The 19,152-nt window shown below is 44.7% G+C and overlaps 1 protein-coding gene across 9 annotated transcripts in view; it reads left to right on the plus strand.

Moving 5' to 3' along the window:
* Positions 1–664: 664 nt before the first annotated feature.
* The window catches only part of VPS13D (vacuolar protein sorting 13 homolog D), a 274,134-nt gene continuing 255,646 nt past the window's right edge, over positions 665–19,152 (plus strand). For 2 of the 9 annotated variants that reach the window (XM_025285916.3, XR_006551153.2), the window contains exons 1-5: positions 669–1,305; positions 6,118–6,290; positions 15,377–15,454; positions 17,785–17,975; positions 18,069–18,149. In XM_025285916.3, coding sequence (XP_025141701.3) covers positions 6,194–6,290; positions 15,377–15,454; positions 17,785–17,975; positions 18,069–18,149 — 447 coding nt within the window. In that variant the 5' untranslated portion in view covers positions 669–1,305; positions 6,118–6,193. Of the gene's footprint in view, positions 1,306–1,410; positions 1,966–6,117; positions 6,291–15,376; positions 15,455–17,784; positions 17,976–18,068; positions 18,150–19,152 lie in introns of those variants that run through there. The other 7 variants (XR_003109457.3, XM_025285915.3, XM_025285913.3 and 4 more) reach the window with 7 other exon arrangements.

Consider the following 19,152-nt stretch of genomic DNA (forward strand, 5'->3'; position numbering starts at 1 on the left):
GAACTGACTCATTTTGAAAAGACCCTGATGCTGGGAAAGATTGAAGGTGGGAGGAGAAGGAAATGATAGAGGATGAGGTGGTTGGATGGTATTACTGGCTCAAAGGACATGAGTTTGAGTAAACTCTGGGAACTGGTGATGGACAGGGAGGCCTGGGGTGTTGCAGTCCATGGGGTCGCAAAGAGTCGGACACAACTAAGCAACTGAACTGAACTGAACAGGTTGAGATGACATGTTGGATTAAATAAAATATATTATTTCACCTTTTAGTTTTCCCTTTAAAAAATGTACCAACTAAGTAAATTTAGTATGCAGTTTAACATCGAAGAATTGATGCTTTCGAACTGTGGTGCTAGAGAAGACTCTTGAGAGTCCCTTGGACTGCAAGGAGATCAAACCAGTCAATCCTAAAGGAAATCAACCCTGAATACTCACTGGAAGGACTGATGCTGAAGCTGAAGCTCCAATACTTTGGAGCTGATGTGAAGAGCCGACTCATTAGCAAAGACCCGGATACTGGGAAAGATTGAAGGCCAAAGGAGAAGAGGGGTGGCGGAGGATCAGATGGTTGGATGGCATCACTGACTCAATGGACATGAGTTTGAGCAAACTCTGGGAGATAGTGGAGGACAGAGCTGCCTGGCGTTCTGCAGTCCATGGGGCTGCAAAGAATTGGACACGACTTCACAACTGAACAACAACAACTGCATTATACTCCCACTGGACAGCAATGGTTTCTGTAAAAGCATCCTAAGCAGAGAGATGTGAAATCAAAGGTCCTAAGGCAGGAACTGGAGGATGCTGGGGCAGAGCGGACCCAGGAAAGAGTAGCAAAAATCGGAGTGGAACAAATTCAGTAGAATCTTGGTTTCAGCTCTCTGAGGAATGGGTTTTAATTTAGGTGTAGTGGGGAAGCAGTTTCAAGCAGGCAAGTGGCAAAGTCTGAAGTACGTTTTAACAGACCCCTGGACTGCTAAGTGACGAACCGACTGCAGGCCAGTCTGTCCTAAATATTATCATCTCAACCTGTAGCCTTCCCCGGGACTCGGTTTACCCACATGCTATAAAATGAGGCTGTTATGGCCTTTGTCCCCATTCTGCTCCAGCCCCTGCAAACTCAGGAGGGAGAGGCCGGCGGCGCCTCCTCGATAACTCGGCGCTCGGCTGGCCAGGCGCCGGCGAGTCGCTCGCTCGATTGGTCGGGTCGGGGCAGGCCTGAGTGCGGCCGGCCAGCGCCATTGAGGAGCCGCGGAGAGGAAGCGCCGCGCAGTGCCGGGCTGGGGCGGGCGGTCCGGACACCGACAGGTACGGGCCGAGGCGGGGCGGCGCCGGGCGGCGAGCAGGGCCGGGGGGCTCAGGGCGGGCGTGGACCCGCGGTCGGCTGCTCGGGATCTGCTTCAGACTTAGAGGCCCGGGCCCGCCCGCGGGGAGCGCGGCGCGGGGAGCCTGGGGACCCCACCGTCGGGCCCTTCGAGCTCCTCGGTGAAGTCCTGGGGCGTCCGAGCCCCGGGCATCCCCGAGCGCCCCGCCCTCATCGGGACCCCCGCGTCCGAGCCTCTCCGGGCACCCTAGCCACACGCTCGGAAGTCCTGAGCCTCTCGGGACTCCGGCGTCCGTGTCCTAGGGAGTGCGAGCCCCCGCCAGACCCTGCATCCTCTCCAGGGTCGGGGAAGCTTGGTGCCCGGGGATGAAGGGGGTGTCAACCCGCGTATCCCCGCCGGAGCCTTGGTCTCCACACGAGAGCCCAGTGTATGAGCCTCGCTACCTGTTCGTAAGAAGGATCTGCAGTCAGGGTTCTAGAGGGTCTTAACCACCCCCTTCTCCAGCCTTTGGGGTCACGGTCTGGGCTGCGGACATCAGGCCTCAAACCTCTTTGCCCCTCGCCCTCCAGGGTCATGCCCTGGCTGAGCCCCTCCTTCCCGGGGCTTGGGGACACCTGGACCTGTTCCCTCCTGGCTCTATCTGGTACGTGGGGTCTCCGTCCCCCAGAGCAGGGCGTAGGGTTCTGAGCAGAGGGGAGGCGCACGGTCTGGAGGGAGCGTCGCCTCCTGGGCTGTTTCCTTCCTGCGGGGCCCCGGGCCTGGCTCCCGCCCCTCTCCTGCCGCTGATCTCCGAGCTCCTTGTGCCGGCAATCCTCCGCCCCGCCGCCTCCGCTCCTGTCGCCAGCCCTTCCTACTTAGGACTCCAGCCGCCCCTCAAGGGAGGGGCCTGGCTCAAGGTCATGGCCAGCTGTCTGCCCGCTGGTGGGCTGAGCACTGATCTCCAGTGTCACCTGCCCCACCAATTAGGGGAGGCCAGGTGGGGGTTAGTGCCAGGCAGCTGCGGAGAAGTCCTGATGGACTGGAGTGTAAGCACTTTGGGATTCTGGCCGGCCTGGGGGCCCTTCCTGACACCGGATTCCTTAAGGGAATCCTTGAAGTGGCCTCAAGCCTGGTTTAGATGCTTAGCAGAGTTAATGGATGCCGTCTGGCTTGGGTCTTAACCTATTGCCCAGGGCGTTTTATAGTGCCTCTCACCCCATCTTCTTTTAATCTGGGCTTTGCCTTCCTCCACCTTCAGGAGAAGTAGATCTTGTGTACAAACTGATAGTTTCCCTTTATTCCTACTCAGAGAGTACTTGTAGTTGGCACTTCAGAGTTTGTTGGCATTTAGGGCCAGAATCAATGGCAGTTACTTCAAAAATAAAGAGTACTCCGGCTTTGGCTCTTTGTTTAAGTGTGTTTGGAGTTTGCATAGTAAGACTAGATTAGTCAGATTCATGTTTCGTTTTCAAAGATTTACTCGTTTAAAGTTATAATGAAGTGTTTCCTTTATTCTTATTTTAAGAAACTTGTTCTTGTAATCTCTTCTTTAAATAAATGTACCCGATAATTTTTAGCAGATTCGTAATTTTACATAAAATGTGCTTTACAAAAGATCTTTGGAAAGAAATTAGTGTTCCCAGGTGGCTCAGTAATAAAGAATCTGCCTGGCAGTGAAGGAGACTAAAGAGACTCGGCTTTGATCCCTGTGTCAGGAAGATCCCCTGAAGTAGGAAATGGCAGCCCACTCCAGTATTCTTGCCTGGGAAATCTCATGGACAGAGGGGCCTGGTGGGGCTGTAGTCCATGGGGTCACAAAAGAGTCAGACATGACTTAGCAACTAAACAACAACAAAGCACTTATTTTCTTATATGTTTTTACTGTCATTGTTGACAAATAAGAGTTAATTTAATCTGGAAATGCAGAACACTGTTGACGAATAAAAAACAATTTTTCCTGTAGGTTAACTCTTAAAGAGCTTTGTGTTTGGGGGGTTTTGGTGGGTGGAGGCCTCTCAGTTGGCCTAAGAGTGTCTTCTGGCACTAAGATGAATCACTGGAGGTGGGGCAGAGTGCTTGGAAAGGATTCAGAAAGGGCCAGTTCCAAGTGGGATGCCTGCCACAGCAAACCTGGAGCGTCAGGCTTGGTGGGTTAGTTAGTGTCCCACATGCTTGGCTCAGACTAAGATGTGGAGCCCACATCTAACTGGGATCTGCTGCTGCTGCTGCTAAGTTGCTTCAGTCGTGTCTGACTCTATGCGACCCCATAGATGGCAGCCTACCAGGCTCCACCGTCCCTGGGATTCTCCAGGCAAGAACACTGGAGTGGGTTGCCATTTCCTTCTCCAATGCATGAAAGTGAAAAGTGAAAGGGAAGTCGCTTAGTTGTGTCCGACTCTTAGCGATCCCATGGACTGCAGCCTACCAGGCTCCTCCGTCCATGGGATTTTCCAGGCAAAAGTACTGGAGTGGGTTGCCATTGCCTTCTCTGAACTGGGATCTACTAGCTGATAAATCTTGATACCCGTTTAAACTTTTGTGTCTCAAGTTCCCTATGTTAATTTTATGGAACACTAAAAATAATTTATTTTTTGTAATGCTAAGGGACACCAGTTATTATGGTAGACAGTAATAAATCAGTACTGGATGTGAATACTATAGCTGGAACCAGAATATTTCTGGTGTTTGTAGTTACTGAGTAAGGTATTGTATCAGCATCAGCTGGTGTCCAAATACCAGTAATGCAGTTCTAGGACGTTTAAGAACAGTGATAAATCACTGCTGTCTCCCTTCCACTTATGTCATTTTACAAATGATCCTGATAAACAAATTTGCAAAATTGATTTCAGGAAGGTTTAAGAGGATCATTGCAGAATATGAAGTTCATTGACACAATCTCTTAGGCCATTTTTCTTTTTTTTGACTGTGTTGGGTCTTCGTTGGACTTCTCAGGTGGCACTAGTGGTCAAGAACCCACCTGCCAGTGCAGGAGACATAAGAGACTTGGGTTTGATCGCTGGGTGAGGAAGATCCCCTGGAGGAAGAAATGACAATCCAGTCCGGTATTCTTGCCTGGAGAATCCCATGGACAGAGGAGCCTGGCAGGCTACAGTCCGTGGGGTTGCAAAGAGTTGGACATGACTGAGGCAACTGAACACACGCGGGTCTTCATTGCTTTTCTTGGGCTTCCTCTAGTTGCAGGGAGTTGGGGGCTACTCTTCATTGCAGTGTGAGTGCTCCTCCTTGCGGTGGCTTCAGTTGTTGAGGAGCACAGATTCTAGGGCATGGCAGTTCAGTAGTTGTAGGCTTAGTTGCCCTGAGGCATGTGGGATCTTCCTGGACCAAGGTTTGAACCTGTGTCTTCTGCATTGGCAGGCAGACTCCCATCCAGTGTGCCACCCGGGAAGTCCCTCTTGAGCCATTTTTGACAGGGTTTCTCATCCTTGGTACTGTTGGCATATTGGGCTGGAGAATTCTTTGCTGTGAAGGGCTATCTTGTGCATTGTAGGGAGTTCAGCAACTTCCATGGCCAGTCTCCTCTCACAAGGTACCAGTGGCAAAATTCCAGCCCCGCCCCCACCCCCCGCCTCACCCCCCAGTCATAATATTCAGAAATATCTCTAGATGTTGCCAGGTCACATATGGATAGAACCTCTGATCAGGACAGCCTAATGCCCAGGTCAGTCACCAAAAGCAATCAGTGTAATGATCAGTTACATCAAAAAGATGCACAACTTTGAATTGTAGGTAATTTTTGGTTAATTTATAAGTGACCATTCTTTGCAGCTGCATCAGTATGTAATGTATTGGTTTGGCCCTCCATTTACTAGTGGTGGCATCTTAACAGTGCTTCCCATCCATCATTCTTTTCTTTTATATTGAAGTTAGTTTCAGGTGTGCAGCAAAGTGATTCAGTTCTAAATATATATATTTCAGGTTTATTTTCCATTATAGGTTATTATACAATATCGAATATTGTTCCCTATGTTACACAGTAGATCATTGTTGTTTAAATCTATTTTATATATAGTAGTGTGTGTCTGCTAATCCCATACTCCTAATTTATCCCTCCCTTCTGCCCCCTTTAGTAACTGTAAGTTTATTTTATATGTCTGTGAGTCTGTTTCTGTTGTATATATAGATTCATTTATATTATTTTTTTAGATTTCACATATAAATGATATCATATAGTATTTGTGTTTCTTTGTCTGACTTCACTTAGTTTGATATTCTCTAGGTCCATGCATGTTGCTGCAAATAGCAATATTTTCCTTCTTTTTAAAAAATATTTATTCATTTGGCTTCATCATGTTTTATGGCACATGGCATCTCCATTGTGTTGTTCGGGATCTCTTGTTGAGACATGTGGACTTTCTAGTTGTGGTGTATGGGCTCAGTAGTTGTGGCTTGGGGACTCCAGAGTACGTAGGCTTCAGCAGTTGTAGCATGTGGGCTTAATTGCTCTGAGGAATTTGGGGTCTTAGTTCCCTGACCAGGAATTGAACCTGCGTCCCCTGCATTGCTTAACCTCTAGACCACCAGAGAAGTCCCTTTCCTTCTTTTCTTTATGGCTGAGTAGTATTCCATTGTATATGTAAACCACACCTTCTTTATCCAGTCATCTGTTGACAATACTTGCATTGCTTTCATCTCTTGGCTATTGTAAATGGTAGTGCTGTGAACATTCACCCCATCTTTTCTTAAATCTGTGCTTTGTATCCGTCTACTTTCAGGACAGATATAGTAGGATATCATCTTGGAAAAATTGTTTGGTTTTTCTGTTCATTTTCTTTTTTTTTTTTTTCTTCTTCCATAGATTCTTCTGTGACCATGAGAGAGAGAAATAAAGAATAATCCATGAGTTTTAAACACCTTGTCTTGAGGATATAGTCATGTTGGAAGGTCTTGTAGCCTGGGTTCTTAATACCTACCTGGGGAAATATGTCAATAACCTGAACACTGACCAGCTCTCCGTCGCGCTTTTGAAAGGTGAGTGAGTATGTGTGTCTCTTTTTGGTGAACTGTGCTTTGCAGATTGGATATCTGTTTTTTATATTCTTTTTATTGTATTGAGAATAATAAATCTTAATGGCCAGACAGCTTTGTTACAAATATGTGCAAAAGAAAATAATGTTCCCCCATAGGACACCGATTATTATTATTATAGGGTAACTTAAGTAGGTAGCTGTATTGTCATAGAGTTTAGGGAAGTATTACATAATAATAATAATTTTAAAAAGGCCATACTACTGGTTGGTGACTATGCTTTGGCCCAGTTAGTGTTTTTAGTCTTACAGGGCTTTATGGAAGCGGCCAGGATGTAGTGGCAGTGGCACTTCAGCTTCAAATCCTGCTGTTACTTGTTAGCTAAATGAACAAGTCATTGCAGTTCAGAGCCCCAGTTTCTTTCGATTAGTGGGCAGTATACCTCTATGGGTTGCTGTAAGGATCAAGTGGAGTGGCCTTTGAAGCTCCTTTCCTGCTGGTGTGTAATAGATACCCACATATTACTGTAGGGTCTTCTGACAGAGTTTATGGGATCTGTCTTGCTGACTAGTAAAATACCTAAAGCTTGAGACATTTTCACCTTGACAAGGCTATACTTCCTAAATACAGCCCAGTGGTTTGATGAGGGGATTGGGAAAGTGTTTTCTTCTCCTTCCTTGCCTTAAGTTCTCTTTGCTCATCTCAAAGTGGAACCCTGTAACACGTCTAGGAAAAGAAAGAAGATCAAGTCAGTTTGCAAACATGTAGAATCATAGAAAGAGGAAAGGGGGCCTCAAACATAGTGGAAACCTCCTGGGCTTCCTTGGGAGTGTGAGTTTTGGCAAGTGTACTAGGGCAGGTTAGGGAGGCTGGCCATGAAGCAGATGTGTGGACAGCCTGAGCACAGGTGCAGTGATTCACTGTTCCCAGAAGCAGCATTCTCCGGGGTTTCCCGACCCACCCAAGCCAGGGGAAGGATCACGGCAGTGATAGGCCACAGGGAGCTCGCAGGGTTGCGCCTCCCTGCTCCCTTCCTTTCATTGCAAACAGCAGTGGCTTCTTTCCTCTTCTTCTTTTTTTTTCCTCTGCACTTTCCTGGATGGGAGCTTCTTGATGGGAAGTGAAAGTGACCGGTTTGCCCAGGAAAGGGCTGTGTTTAAAGTATAATAGTAGTGTCGAGTTTATGTCTTTGGTCACGTATTGAAGTTCTCAGACACACTGTGAAGCTAACGGGATGAACGGGGGGTAGGTTACCGGGCCCAGAAGGAGCCCTGCAAACCACAACATTGCTGACAACAGAGCTGGCTTTCTCAAGAGGGATGTGGTAAGAAGGATGTTTGCTAAAGAAATTAATGAATAGAAATTGGTACATGATCAGTTATGGCGTCTCCACTGATAATAGACTTTGAACCTCAGCAATTTTATTTATTTATTTTTTAAAGTTATTATTCCTTATTTATTTTGGCTGTGCCAGGTATTAGTTGCAGCATATGAGCTCTTAGTTGTGGCATGTGGGATCTAGTTCCCTGACTAGGGATTGAACCCAGGCCCCCTGCATTGGGAGCATGGAGTCTTAGCCCCTGGACCACCAGGCAAGTCCCTGAAAAGGATTCAGCCTGCATGTGGACTCTGCATGAAAGGGTGCTTGACCAAGTAGCCAGGTGTGCACTGGGTGGGGAGGGGGGCAGCCTCCGTGGATCACCTGGTCTCTGTGATCTCTGGACTAGGTCCTAGCACCCCTCCATCCTGATTCTGACTCTGTTCTGACTCTGATTCAAGGACTCTGACTTCCATGAGATGTGGGGGATGGGATGGAGCTGAGCTGGGCTGGACTCGAACCTGCGCCTTCCAGTATACAGAGTGGATATACTTGTCCTGCAGTAATGACCACCTTGATCCCACACAGGGCCTTCCACAATGGATAGATCTCCCATTTATCCTTTTGCCAAGCAAGCTGCTACCTTTGACATCCATCTGTCTTTGTTTCATTTTTTTTTTTTAATTAAAAAAAATCCAGACCATAAGACACACCCACTACCCAGAATTGACCAATGTTAACAACCAGGTCCACCCTCCTTCTCTCTGACCTTCGATCCTAACACTTGACCTTCTGTCCTCCTGGCTGGTCCTGAACATGCAAAACACCTGGATCACTTTTCCTCCGGATGCCTGCGTGACTCTGCCTTCACTCTGGTCCAGTCTGCTTAAACGCCACCTCCTCAGAGATGCTTCTCTGACCCTCCTAGCTAAAGTTGCATTTTTTTAAGAAATTTTTTTATTTGCTTATTTGGCTGTGCTGGATCTTAGTTGTGTCATGCAGAATGTTCTATCCTCATTGTGCCAGGCAAAATCTTTAGTTGCAGTATGTGGGATCTAGTTCCCAGACCAAGGATTGAGTGCGGGCCCCCTGCATTGGAAACTCGGAGTGTCAGCCACAGACCACCAGGGAAGTCCCTCTAATCTCAGCAATTTCAGACAGAATATATCTTGTAAGGACAACTGTGGGTATCTTTGAAGCTTTCTGCCTCTTTTCTGTGCCTATCTTTTCTTAAAGAGTGTTTTCTATGGCTTTTAACAAGCCTACGGAGTTTGAGGAATGTGTCTCTGCAGAATAGAAACATGCTTTTTCTTTTGTAACTGATGTAGTTACTCTATGTTTATGGATCTGGAGCTCGCCATGGTGCTTGGCTGAAAAGTTTTAGAGCATCACAGTGCACTGAGAGAATGGCTTTGTAAAGGAGTTGAAAACTTTTTTGTTAATCTTGATGATATGATTAAGGAGGGTTTGGGGGCAGAGGATATGAGAGAAGAATGAGAGTATTATTTCAGTTTGTCTAGAGATATTTACCTGACCAGTAATGCTGAAGATCATGATCATCAGATCATGAACTCCTTATTGCCAAATTCAGACTTGAATTGAAGAAAGTGGGGAAAACCACTAGACCATTCATGTATGACCTAAATCAAATCCCTTATGATTAAACAGTGGAAGTGAGAAATAGATTTCAGGGACTAGATCTGATAGACAGAGTGCCTGATGAACTATGGACTGAGGTTCGTGACATTGTACAGGAGACAGGGATCAGGACCATCTCCAAGAAAAAGAAATGCAAAAAAGCAGAATGGCTGTCTGAGGAGGCCTTACAAATAGCTATGAAAAGAAGAGAAGTGAAAAGCAAAGGAGAAAAGGAAAATACCCATTTGAATGCAGAGTTCCAAAGAATAGCAAGGAGAGATAAGAAAGCCTTCCTCAGTGATCAATGCAAAGAAATAGAGGAAAACAATAGAATGGGAAAGACTAGAGATCTCTTCAAGAAAATTAGAGATTCCAAGGGAACATTTCATGCAAAGATGGGCTTATTAATAAAGGACAGAAATGGTATGGACCTAACAGAAGCAGAAGATATTAAGAAGAGGTGGCAAGAATACACTCAAGAACTGTACAAAAAAGATCTTCACAACCCAGTTAATCCCGATGGTGTGATTATTCACTTAGAACCAGACATCCTGGAATGTGCAGTCAAGTGGGCCTTAGGAAGCTTCACTACAAACAAAGCTAGTAGAGGTGATGGAATCCCACTTGAGCTATTTCAAATTCTGAAAGATGATGCTGTGAAAGTGCTGCACTCATATGTCAGCAAATTTGGAAAACTCAGCAGTGGCCACAGGACTGGAAAAGGTCAGTTTTCATTCCAGTCCCAAAAAAGGCAATGCCAAAGGATGCTCAAACTACCGCACAATTGCACTCACCTCATATACTAGTAAAGTAATGCTCAGAATTCTCCAAGCCAGGCTTCAGTAATACATGAACCGTGAACTTCCTCATGTTCAAGCTGGTTTTAGAAAAGGCAGAGGAATCAGAGATCAAATTGCCAACATCCGCTGGATCATCGAAAAAGCAAGAGAGTTCCAGAAAAACATCTATTTCTGCTTTATTGACTATGTCAAAGCCTTTGACTGTGTGGATCACAACAAACTGTGGAAAATTCTGAAAGAGATGGGAATACCAGACCACCTGACCTGCTTCTTTAGAAATCTGTATGCAGGTCAGGAAGCAACAGTTAGAACTGGGCATAGAACAACAGACTGGTTCCAAATAGGAAAAGCAGTATGTCAAGGCTGTGTATTGTCACCCTGCTTATTTAACTTGTATCCAGAGTACATCATGAGAAATGCTGGGCTGGAAGAAGCACAAGCTGGTATCAAGATTGCTGGGAGAAATGTCAGTAACCTCAGATATGCAGATGACACCACTGTTATGGCAGAAAGCAGAGAAGAACTAAAGAGCCTCTTGATGAAAGTGAAAGAGGAGAGTGAAAAAGTTGGCCTAAAGCTCAACATTGAGAAAACTAAGGTCCCATCACTTCATGGAAAATAGATGGGGAAACAGTGGCAGACTTTATTTTTTGGGGCTCGAAAATCACTGCAGATGGTGATTGCAGCCATGAAATTAAAGAGACGCTTACTCCTTGGAAGGAAAGTTATGACCAACCTGCTGCTGCCAAGTCACTTCAGTCATGTCCAACTCTGTGCGACCCCATGACGGCAGCCCATCAGGCTCTGCCGTCCCTGGGATTCTCCAGGCAAGAACACTGGAGTGGGTTGCCATTTCCTTCTCCAATGCATGAAAGTGAAAAGTGAAAGTGAAGTCGCTCAGTCGTGTCCGACTCTTAGTGACCCCATGGACTGGAGCCCAGCAGGCTCCTCCGTACATGGGATATTTCAGGCAAGAGTACTGGAGTGAGGTGCCATTGCCTTCTCCTAGATGGCATATTAAAAAGCAGAGATATTACTTTGCCGACAAAGGTCCGTCTAGTCAAGGCTATGGTTTTTCCAATGGTCATGTATGGATGTGAGAGTTGGACTATATAAGGAAAGCTGAGTGCTGAAGAATTGATGCTTTTGAACTGTAGTATTGGCGAAAACCCTTTAGAGTCCCTTGGACAGCAAGGAGATCCAACCAGTTCATCCTAAAGGAAATCAGTCCTGAATATTCATTGGAAGAACTGATGTTGAAGCTGAAACTCTGGCCACCTGATGCGAAGAACTGACTCATTTGAAAAGATCCTGATGCTGGGAAAGATTGAAGGCAGGAGGAGAAGGGGATGACAGAGGATGAGATGGTTGGATGGCATCACCAACTCAATGGACATGAGTTTGAGTAAACTCCAGGAGTTGGTGATGGACAGGGAGGCCTGGCGTGCTGCAGACCATGGGGTCGCAAAGAGTTGGACACGACTGAGCAACTGAATTGAACTGAGAGATATTTACAGTGCTTTGGGAGATGCAAAGGAGACTGAAATAGTTGTCAAGCGTATGAATTTTGTAGTCAGACTGGGTTTGAATCCCAGTTCCTTCACTTAGACCAATAACTTGGGCAAATTACTCAAATTCTTTTTTTCTTCTTCCACTTTTACTGAGAAATAATTGATACAGAGTCCTGTATAAGGTTAAGGTGTACAGTATAATGATTTGACTTACATACATCATGAAATGATCATCAGTAAGTTTAGTGAACATGGATCATCTCATTTAGATATAAAATTAAAGAAATAAACCTTTTTTCTTATGATGAGAGCTCCTAGGATTCAATTTTGATATACAACATATACATTAACTCTTATTGTGTTGTACCTTACATCCCTAGCACTAAATTACTCCAATTCTTAATGCTTCAGTCTCCCTTTCTGCAAATTGGAGAGAATATTCCCTGTCTCATGCAGTTCTAAGGACTGAACCCATTAATGTGGGTCAAAGAGCTAGAACTACTCTTGGCATTCAGTGGGCCCTAAGTCCGTGTTAGTTATCATCACCGTTTGAGCATCAGCATTATGACTGGCTGGTGCATTGGACTTCAAGGATAGACCGTGCACACATGCTCAAAGCAATAAAAATGCAAAATAGCATAGGAGAAGTTGAAGAACAGAGACAGCCCTTGTATAATATTGCATTTGTTCAGTCATTCAACAAACACTGAACACCTGCTTTGGGTAAGACTCTGTAGTATGGAATGACACAAAAAGGGGAGACAATAGAAAATACTTGGAGCTCAGGCATAGGGTCTAACCCTAGTTCCACCACTTTACAGTTGTTTGTGACTGTGAGCAAGTTACATAAAAGCCTCTTCTTCACCAGCAACCCCTGCCCCCCGCCCCCAACTCCCGCCTTTTCTTTTGCTGTAACATGATGCGTGTGGAATTTTAGTTTCCTTACCAGGGATTGGACCTGGGCCCTCAGCAGTGAGAATGCGGAGTCCTAACCACTGGACTGCCAGGGAATTCCCACCCCCTCTCCCTCTTGCCACCAGAGATCGGCCAGGCGTGGTATGAACTCTGGGACTACCGCTGACCAGCTCTGTTATTTGTAAGCAACTGCTTATCCTCTAAGCCTCACTTTTCTTATTTTAAAAGTGAAGAAAGTAATACTTCGTTATATTTTTGTGAGGATCAAATTAAATGCATATGAAGTGCTTGGTACATAGTAGGATCTCAGGATCATCATCATCATTATTAATATCATCATCCCAGCTCTCTCCTTTATAGTCCCTGTTCTAAGAGAACCGTTAACCTGTCTGGGAGGCAGAAATGAGTGTACAGTAATAGAAGCAGTATGTATTATGTTGTTACATTAGAGATCCAATTGTAATGCAGTGGGAGGAGGATCATTCATCCTGTCTGGAGGACTCTGAGAAAGCTATTCTGCAGGTAGCTTTTGAATGGGTCTTGCAGGGTTTTGGTAGATGGCCTGGACTGGGTGACCACCTTCCAGCAGAATGAGGCCTGTGAGTAGAGACAGAAGGTGGACACCTGCAGGGCATGTTCAGATGCTTTGAGGCCAGAAGGTAGCAGCTGCCAGTGCTGAGTCAAGGAGTTTGAACTGTGGGCTGTGGGCATATGTTTAGATTCCCCCCTCCTTTTCTGTTTTATAAGCTCTGAACCTCAGGTTGGCCCTTTAAATGAGGTTGACTTTCCTAGAGCCCAGGGAGGAGGATTTAGTAGTCATTAGGTATTTACTCTAAATTCACCGTAGTTCTGGCTTCCCAGGTGGCCCAGTGGTAAAGAATCCACCTGCCAATGCAGGAGACCTGGGTTCGATCCCTGAGTTGGGAAGATCCCCTGGAGTAGGAAATGGCAACTCACTCCAGTATTCTTGCCTGGGAAATTTCATGAACAGTCCTCTGTAGCCTGGCGGGCTACAGTCCCTGGGGTTGCAAAGAGTTGGACACAACTGAGTGCACACACACTACACACTAGTGACTAGATTTCTTATTAATCTGAACTGAGGAATTTTGGCATGAGAGAGCCATCCATAAGTAAGTCTGCAGATTTTCTGCCTGGAAATCAACGAACATTATCATCTATAAGGTGCTCACCTATGCTGGGTGCTTTGTGGCCTGGTTCCTTGGAGGGACCTTTCCCGGCAGAGCCAGTTGTGGGTAGGGAAGTAGGAAGCCTTTGATCTGTATTTTGTCTGATTCCCTTGTTTTGGACTCTGTAGGCTGCCTTTTCTCTTCATTTTTGCCTCTGTGTCTTCTTTCGAGACCACCCCCTTTGCTCTCTTTGCTTCAGCTTCTTTAATTGTTAACGTTGCATGGATTGCCTGCAAGTCCAGTTCTCCATGTGGCACAGCAGCCATGGAAACCTGGGGCTGTCTGCCTTTGTGACAGATTTGGGTATTGAAAAATAGGGCAAGTGAGTCAAATTGCAAATGTTGCTCTTTAAAAGAAGAAAATGTATGGTTTCCTCCCTTTAAGTCAGTTTCAACTGATAAGGGATGTGTTTCACATCTTTACCCCCTAATGATCATTTTCTCCCCAAATGTGGATATAGGATTGTTTCTGGGCTCTCTGGGACAATTAACTTCTCCTTTTGCTTCATCTTAAGGTGTGTGGAACCCTATGTGGACAAGTGTTCCTACAAACATCTGAAAAATAAGTTGGGTCCATTTGCTCAGAATCTGCCTAGATGCTAGCTTTGAATACTTCTTTAGACGCCAGTAAGGCACATCTTAATCATTCAAAGGGGGAAGTAATCAGGTTTCTTGTATTAGTTTGTCTTTGGAGGAAAAGACTTGCTTTCCTTTCTTCTGAATTCTCTTGCCAGCTAATGGTTGCTAGTTGTTGTTGTCTGTACTTGCTGTTCTTGAAAATATATTTCAGACAGATTTATATGACTCAGAAATCAGCATTGTTGCACAAACAACTTCATAAAACGAGACTGTGTCCCCAGCTTTTTGGGGGTGGGGACCCTGCCTGCCTTTTTTTTAATCCCAGTGGCCAGCACCGTGCCTTAGGCACAGGGGAGGGTCACTTCTGTAGCTTTGGGAGTGAGTGTCACCCCCATGACTGTCCCTTCAGTCTGCTTTGGAGACATCTAGTACTTTTGGGTTTAAGTGATGGTAAAAGCTGGGGCTGAAAAGGACCTTGAGGAGTGGTCCAGTTCATGCCTTTGCTCATTACTCTGCAAGTGAGGGTGGGAAGGAGAACCTGTGGAGGTTGGCTTTCCAGAAGAGAGAGTGTACTTCCTTCTGATGACCAACTTTACTGAACTCACAGGAGCTCTTAGACATGGTGTGGAATATATCATTTTAGGAGGGCGGGCAGCGGATGAGGAGAGCTTGTTAAAAATGGCAAATTTCTGTTTCAATTGCAGAGATATCTGGGTGGGGAAACCAGGATCTGTGTTTCATCCCAGGTGATTCAAATGTTAATGGTCCTTGGGTGAATATTAGCCTAAACTTGGGGCCTGTAAACTGGCCACCTGGCCAGATCCCTCTGCGAGCTGAGAATGGCTTTTCCATTTTTAAAGACTTGTAAAGAGAAAAAAGAGAGAATGTACAATAGACCCTGTAAGGACTGAAATATTTACTCCCTGGCTCATTAGAGTCTGATCCCTGCCCTAAACCTTTCATCTGCTGGCAGGCTTACATGTCAGATTAGACAGGTCAGGACATCAGTACAGATAAAGCACAGTGGTAGGTATAGCCTGGGCCTCCATGGGAAGCTCTCCCTTTACTCTTCACTGATTTGCACACAGTAGGCACCTACTGCATCTATTGGATGAACATGTTATGGTGTTTTTATTTTTTAGGTGCTGTTGAATTAGAAAACTTGCCTTTAAAGAAAGATGCCTTGAAAGAACTGGAATTACCATTCGAGGTCAAAGCTGGTATGTGAAACAAGGGAGAAGGAGACAGTATTACATCGTTTGGGACGTGAAAACTGAGAACCCTTGCGTCTGGCTCTGTTGGACCAGGAAGAGGCAGAATAGGAGTTTCGATCAGTATTCAAGTGTGGTCCCTAGGCTGCTAATGTCAGGATGCTCTTGGGGTGGTTGTAGCCCCCAGACTTACTGAATTAGAGTCTCTGAAGAAGTGTCATTGAACCTGCATCATTTATTTATTTATTTTTTGAACCTGCACCTTTACTAAGCTCCCCAGGTGATTCTTAAAAGTCTGGGAACTTCTGTCCTAGACACGGGAGATTCTTATTTTCAGAGAATTCATTATACATTTTGGGCTTCCCCAGTGGCTTAGTGGTAAAGAACCTGCCTGCAATAGAGGCAAAGGAGGCTCGAGTTCGATCCCTGGAGGAGGGAATGGCTACCCACTCCAGTATTCTTGCCTTGAGAATCCCATGGACAGAGGAGCCTGGTGGGGTGCAGTCCATGGGTCACAAAGAGTTGGACATGACTGAAGTGACTGAGCACAGCACACACGTTTTACATATTCCTGAGAGACAGTTGATTCTCTTGAATGAAAGGTGGGCTTGGGAACAGTATGCTTGGGTTTCTATTCTATATCTGCCATTTTTTGGCTGTATGACTTTGGGCCAGTTCCCTCACAACTCTGTGTGTGCTTCCTCATCTTTAAGATGGGATGATCGTAGTTACATCGTAGGGTTGTTGAGAGGAATACCTGAGTTAATGCATTAAAATTACTCAGTACAGTGCCCAGCACACTCAGTTAATGTTTGCAAGTATTATTGGAGTTTTGCAGTTACTAGATTTGGTAAAGAAACAAGAATTGTCACAGAATAAAAATATTCTGTATTAAGTAACCACGCATAAAATTAGTCCCTCTTTAGACACTGCTTGTCATTGACCAGTAGCCTGTTGATGTCAGTCAGTCTTTCCCTTATTTTGAGGGTACATATATTATAATAAAGTGTACATACAATGCAAATCAGTTGCTAGGTGAAATAAAATGGAAAATTTGCAAGAGATTTAGGCTTTCTTAAGTCAACTCAAGTCATGGGTGAACTGCCAGAGTCACAAGCAAAGGCAGTGAATCTGAAAGAAACTCAAGAATGATGACATGGTGGATACTGCCAAAGAGTTCTTAATTGAATATCAAAGGATTAAGAGAGGCTTTTAGGGAAAATTGATGTTTTCTAATGTTTTGGCAAAAATGACCCTTGTTATGCTTGCTCTGCCAAAATGGAATGTAGCAGAAGTTATATTTTGCTGTCATATAATTGTCCTCCCAATTAATAAGATTAGAATTGCAACTGTGCACTAATTATTGTTAGAATTCTTTGTTGTGAACATTGGTGTATGGTGTATGGTTTACATTTAATTTTATTAAATGTAAGAACTGACTTTCATTTTTCTAGATAAAGCCAAAATTATTTTTTCATTATTTGTTGTACATATATCTTCATTTGTTAATGGATTACACAGCTGATCACTTGGTGTCAATGATACTCTGTATCTTAAATATAACAGATTGCTCCTGCTCGAATTCTAGATCTTAGGCAGGTATGATCACAATCTGCTAACGTTCTACTTTCCGAGGTAGATTGTTAGTTGGGCTGTGTGGATCTCGGAGAAATCCTTTAGGTCAGAGGGTTCACATGCTCTCATGCTTTACTCCTTGGTGGTGATTTGCCTCTTATTAATTGAAGTGAAAGAAGCCTTGTGCTCTGGGAGGCTTGGCTAGAAATGGTAGAACTCGGGAAATATGTATCACGGTTCTTCCAGGCCATTTAGCTCTCCCATCAGTCTGAGGTCTCATGAAGAGTCAGAATTCCTTCTCGATAGAATTCCACCGCAACATGACCAATGTTTCAGTCACCGTGTTTGAAATTGGGTATATTGTAAGTCTGTTAACTCCTAGTAAGTACCTATCAGCCAACTAATTAATAATGAAGAAGAAATGAGTTGTGTGCCCACAGGCTTGTGCAAGTGCCATGGGGAGAAAGAAGCCCCAGGGAAATTTATGGGGTAGTCCCATTGGGGAAGAGGTAATTTCCAGAGCGAAGATGTTACATTTGATGTGAAAAAGTTACACTGACCTTGTTCCAGCTTCTACTTTTTATGCCTTTGTTCTTACAGCTTTCAGCCTAGTAGCGTTTGTTTCACATGTAGGAAAACTGACTGCTTGTCTTCTTAAAAAGTAAATGGAAAAAATAATAATACTCCTTAAAGGACAGTAGAAGAATACAGAGAAATAGAATTATACATGTGTCAGACATTTAACAAGACTTTCCTCTTCCCAGGCTTAATTGGGAAAGTGACCCTTCAGATTCCCTTCTACCGCCCCCATGTGGACCCTTGGGTGATCTCCATCTCCAGCCTTCATTTAATTGGAGCCCCTGAAAAAATACAGGATTTCAATGATGAAAAGGAGAAGCTGTTGGAAAGGGAGCGCAAGAAAGCTCTCCTTCAGGCCCTGGAGGAAAAATGGAAGGCAAGGCAGAAATCCTCTTGGCCTGAGAGCGGTGGTGGTGAGACTCGAAATCAGCAAAGCCCTGGATTCTAACACCAGCTCTTTCCTTTGTAGAACGAACGCCAGCAGAAAGGGGAGTCTTACTGGTATTCAGTCACTGCCTCAGTAGTTACGAGGATTGTGGAGAACATTGAAGTAAGTCCTAATGGCTTTTATAAAGTATGAGCATGAAAGGGGACCACTCAGGCTTAAATGTGTTTCATGTCATGGTTGCTGGTTTCTCGTGGGTGTAGCTGATCACAGAGTGTCTGCAGAGAATGCTGACTGCTCAGGTGTTCCTTTTCCTAGCTGGTGTTGGAGGGAGAACCTGAAAAGTGAGTCCCACACAGGTTTTTCTTGCTTCAGTTAGTGTGAGTAGGTGTTTTAATATTGCTGACATTTCACTTCATTTTCTTTTTGAATATGGAAACGCCACTTGCTGAAGGATATACCTCCTAAGACAAATCCTATCTGGTTGCAGGGCAAATCACTTAATCTCTCTGGTCTGAGTTTCTTCCTCTGGACAAGGAGAGCTGTTGGATATGGTTTCCAGTTGATTATATAGTGTGTTGTGAACAACTCTCTCACTGCCGCATCTGGGGCCATGTGATGAGTTACAGTGCTCGGGCCGCTGGCCATATTTTCTACTTTAATTACCATTTTGTTTTGTCCTCAAAACTGAGAATAGGTTCACACTAATTTTCAGGAATGTCGTAAGAATCAGCCCATACTTACCAGCTCCAGGGTTTTCATGCAGTGCCATGTGACAGGCCACATTTTTTTTTAAGGTGTCCCATTCCCCCCCAGAATACAGTCTGAGGTTGCTGGAGTCATAACTTTGATAACGTTGGTAAAAAGATAAGTACATTTGAGGTGACTGCTTTGAATTCTTTTTCAGGCAGTTATTTATCTCATTGATTTTTTAGATATTGTCATTATTTTAACTTTATTTTTAATAATAACTTTGAGATTTAGTTCACATACCATAAAGTTTACAATTTTAAAGTGTACAAACTAGTGTTTTTTGATATATTTACAAAGTTGAACATTGATCACCACTGTCTAATTCCAGAATATTTTCATTATCCCTCAAAGATGCTCTATACCCAACTAGCAACCACTTCAAATTCCCCTCTCCTCCAGCCCCCTGCAGCCACTA

This window comes from Bubalus bubalis, chromosome 5 (genome assembly GCF_019923935.1).
Source record: "Bubalus bubalis isolate 160015118507 breed Murrah chromosome 5, NDDB_SH_1, whole genome shotgun sequence".
Taxonomy (NCBI): Eukaryota; Metazoa; Chordata; class Mammalia; order Artiodactyla; family Bovidae; genus Bubalus; species Bubalus bubalis.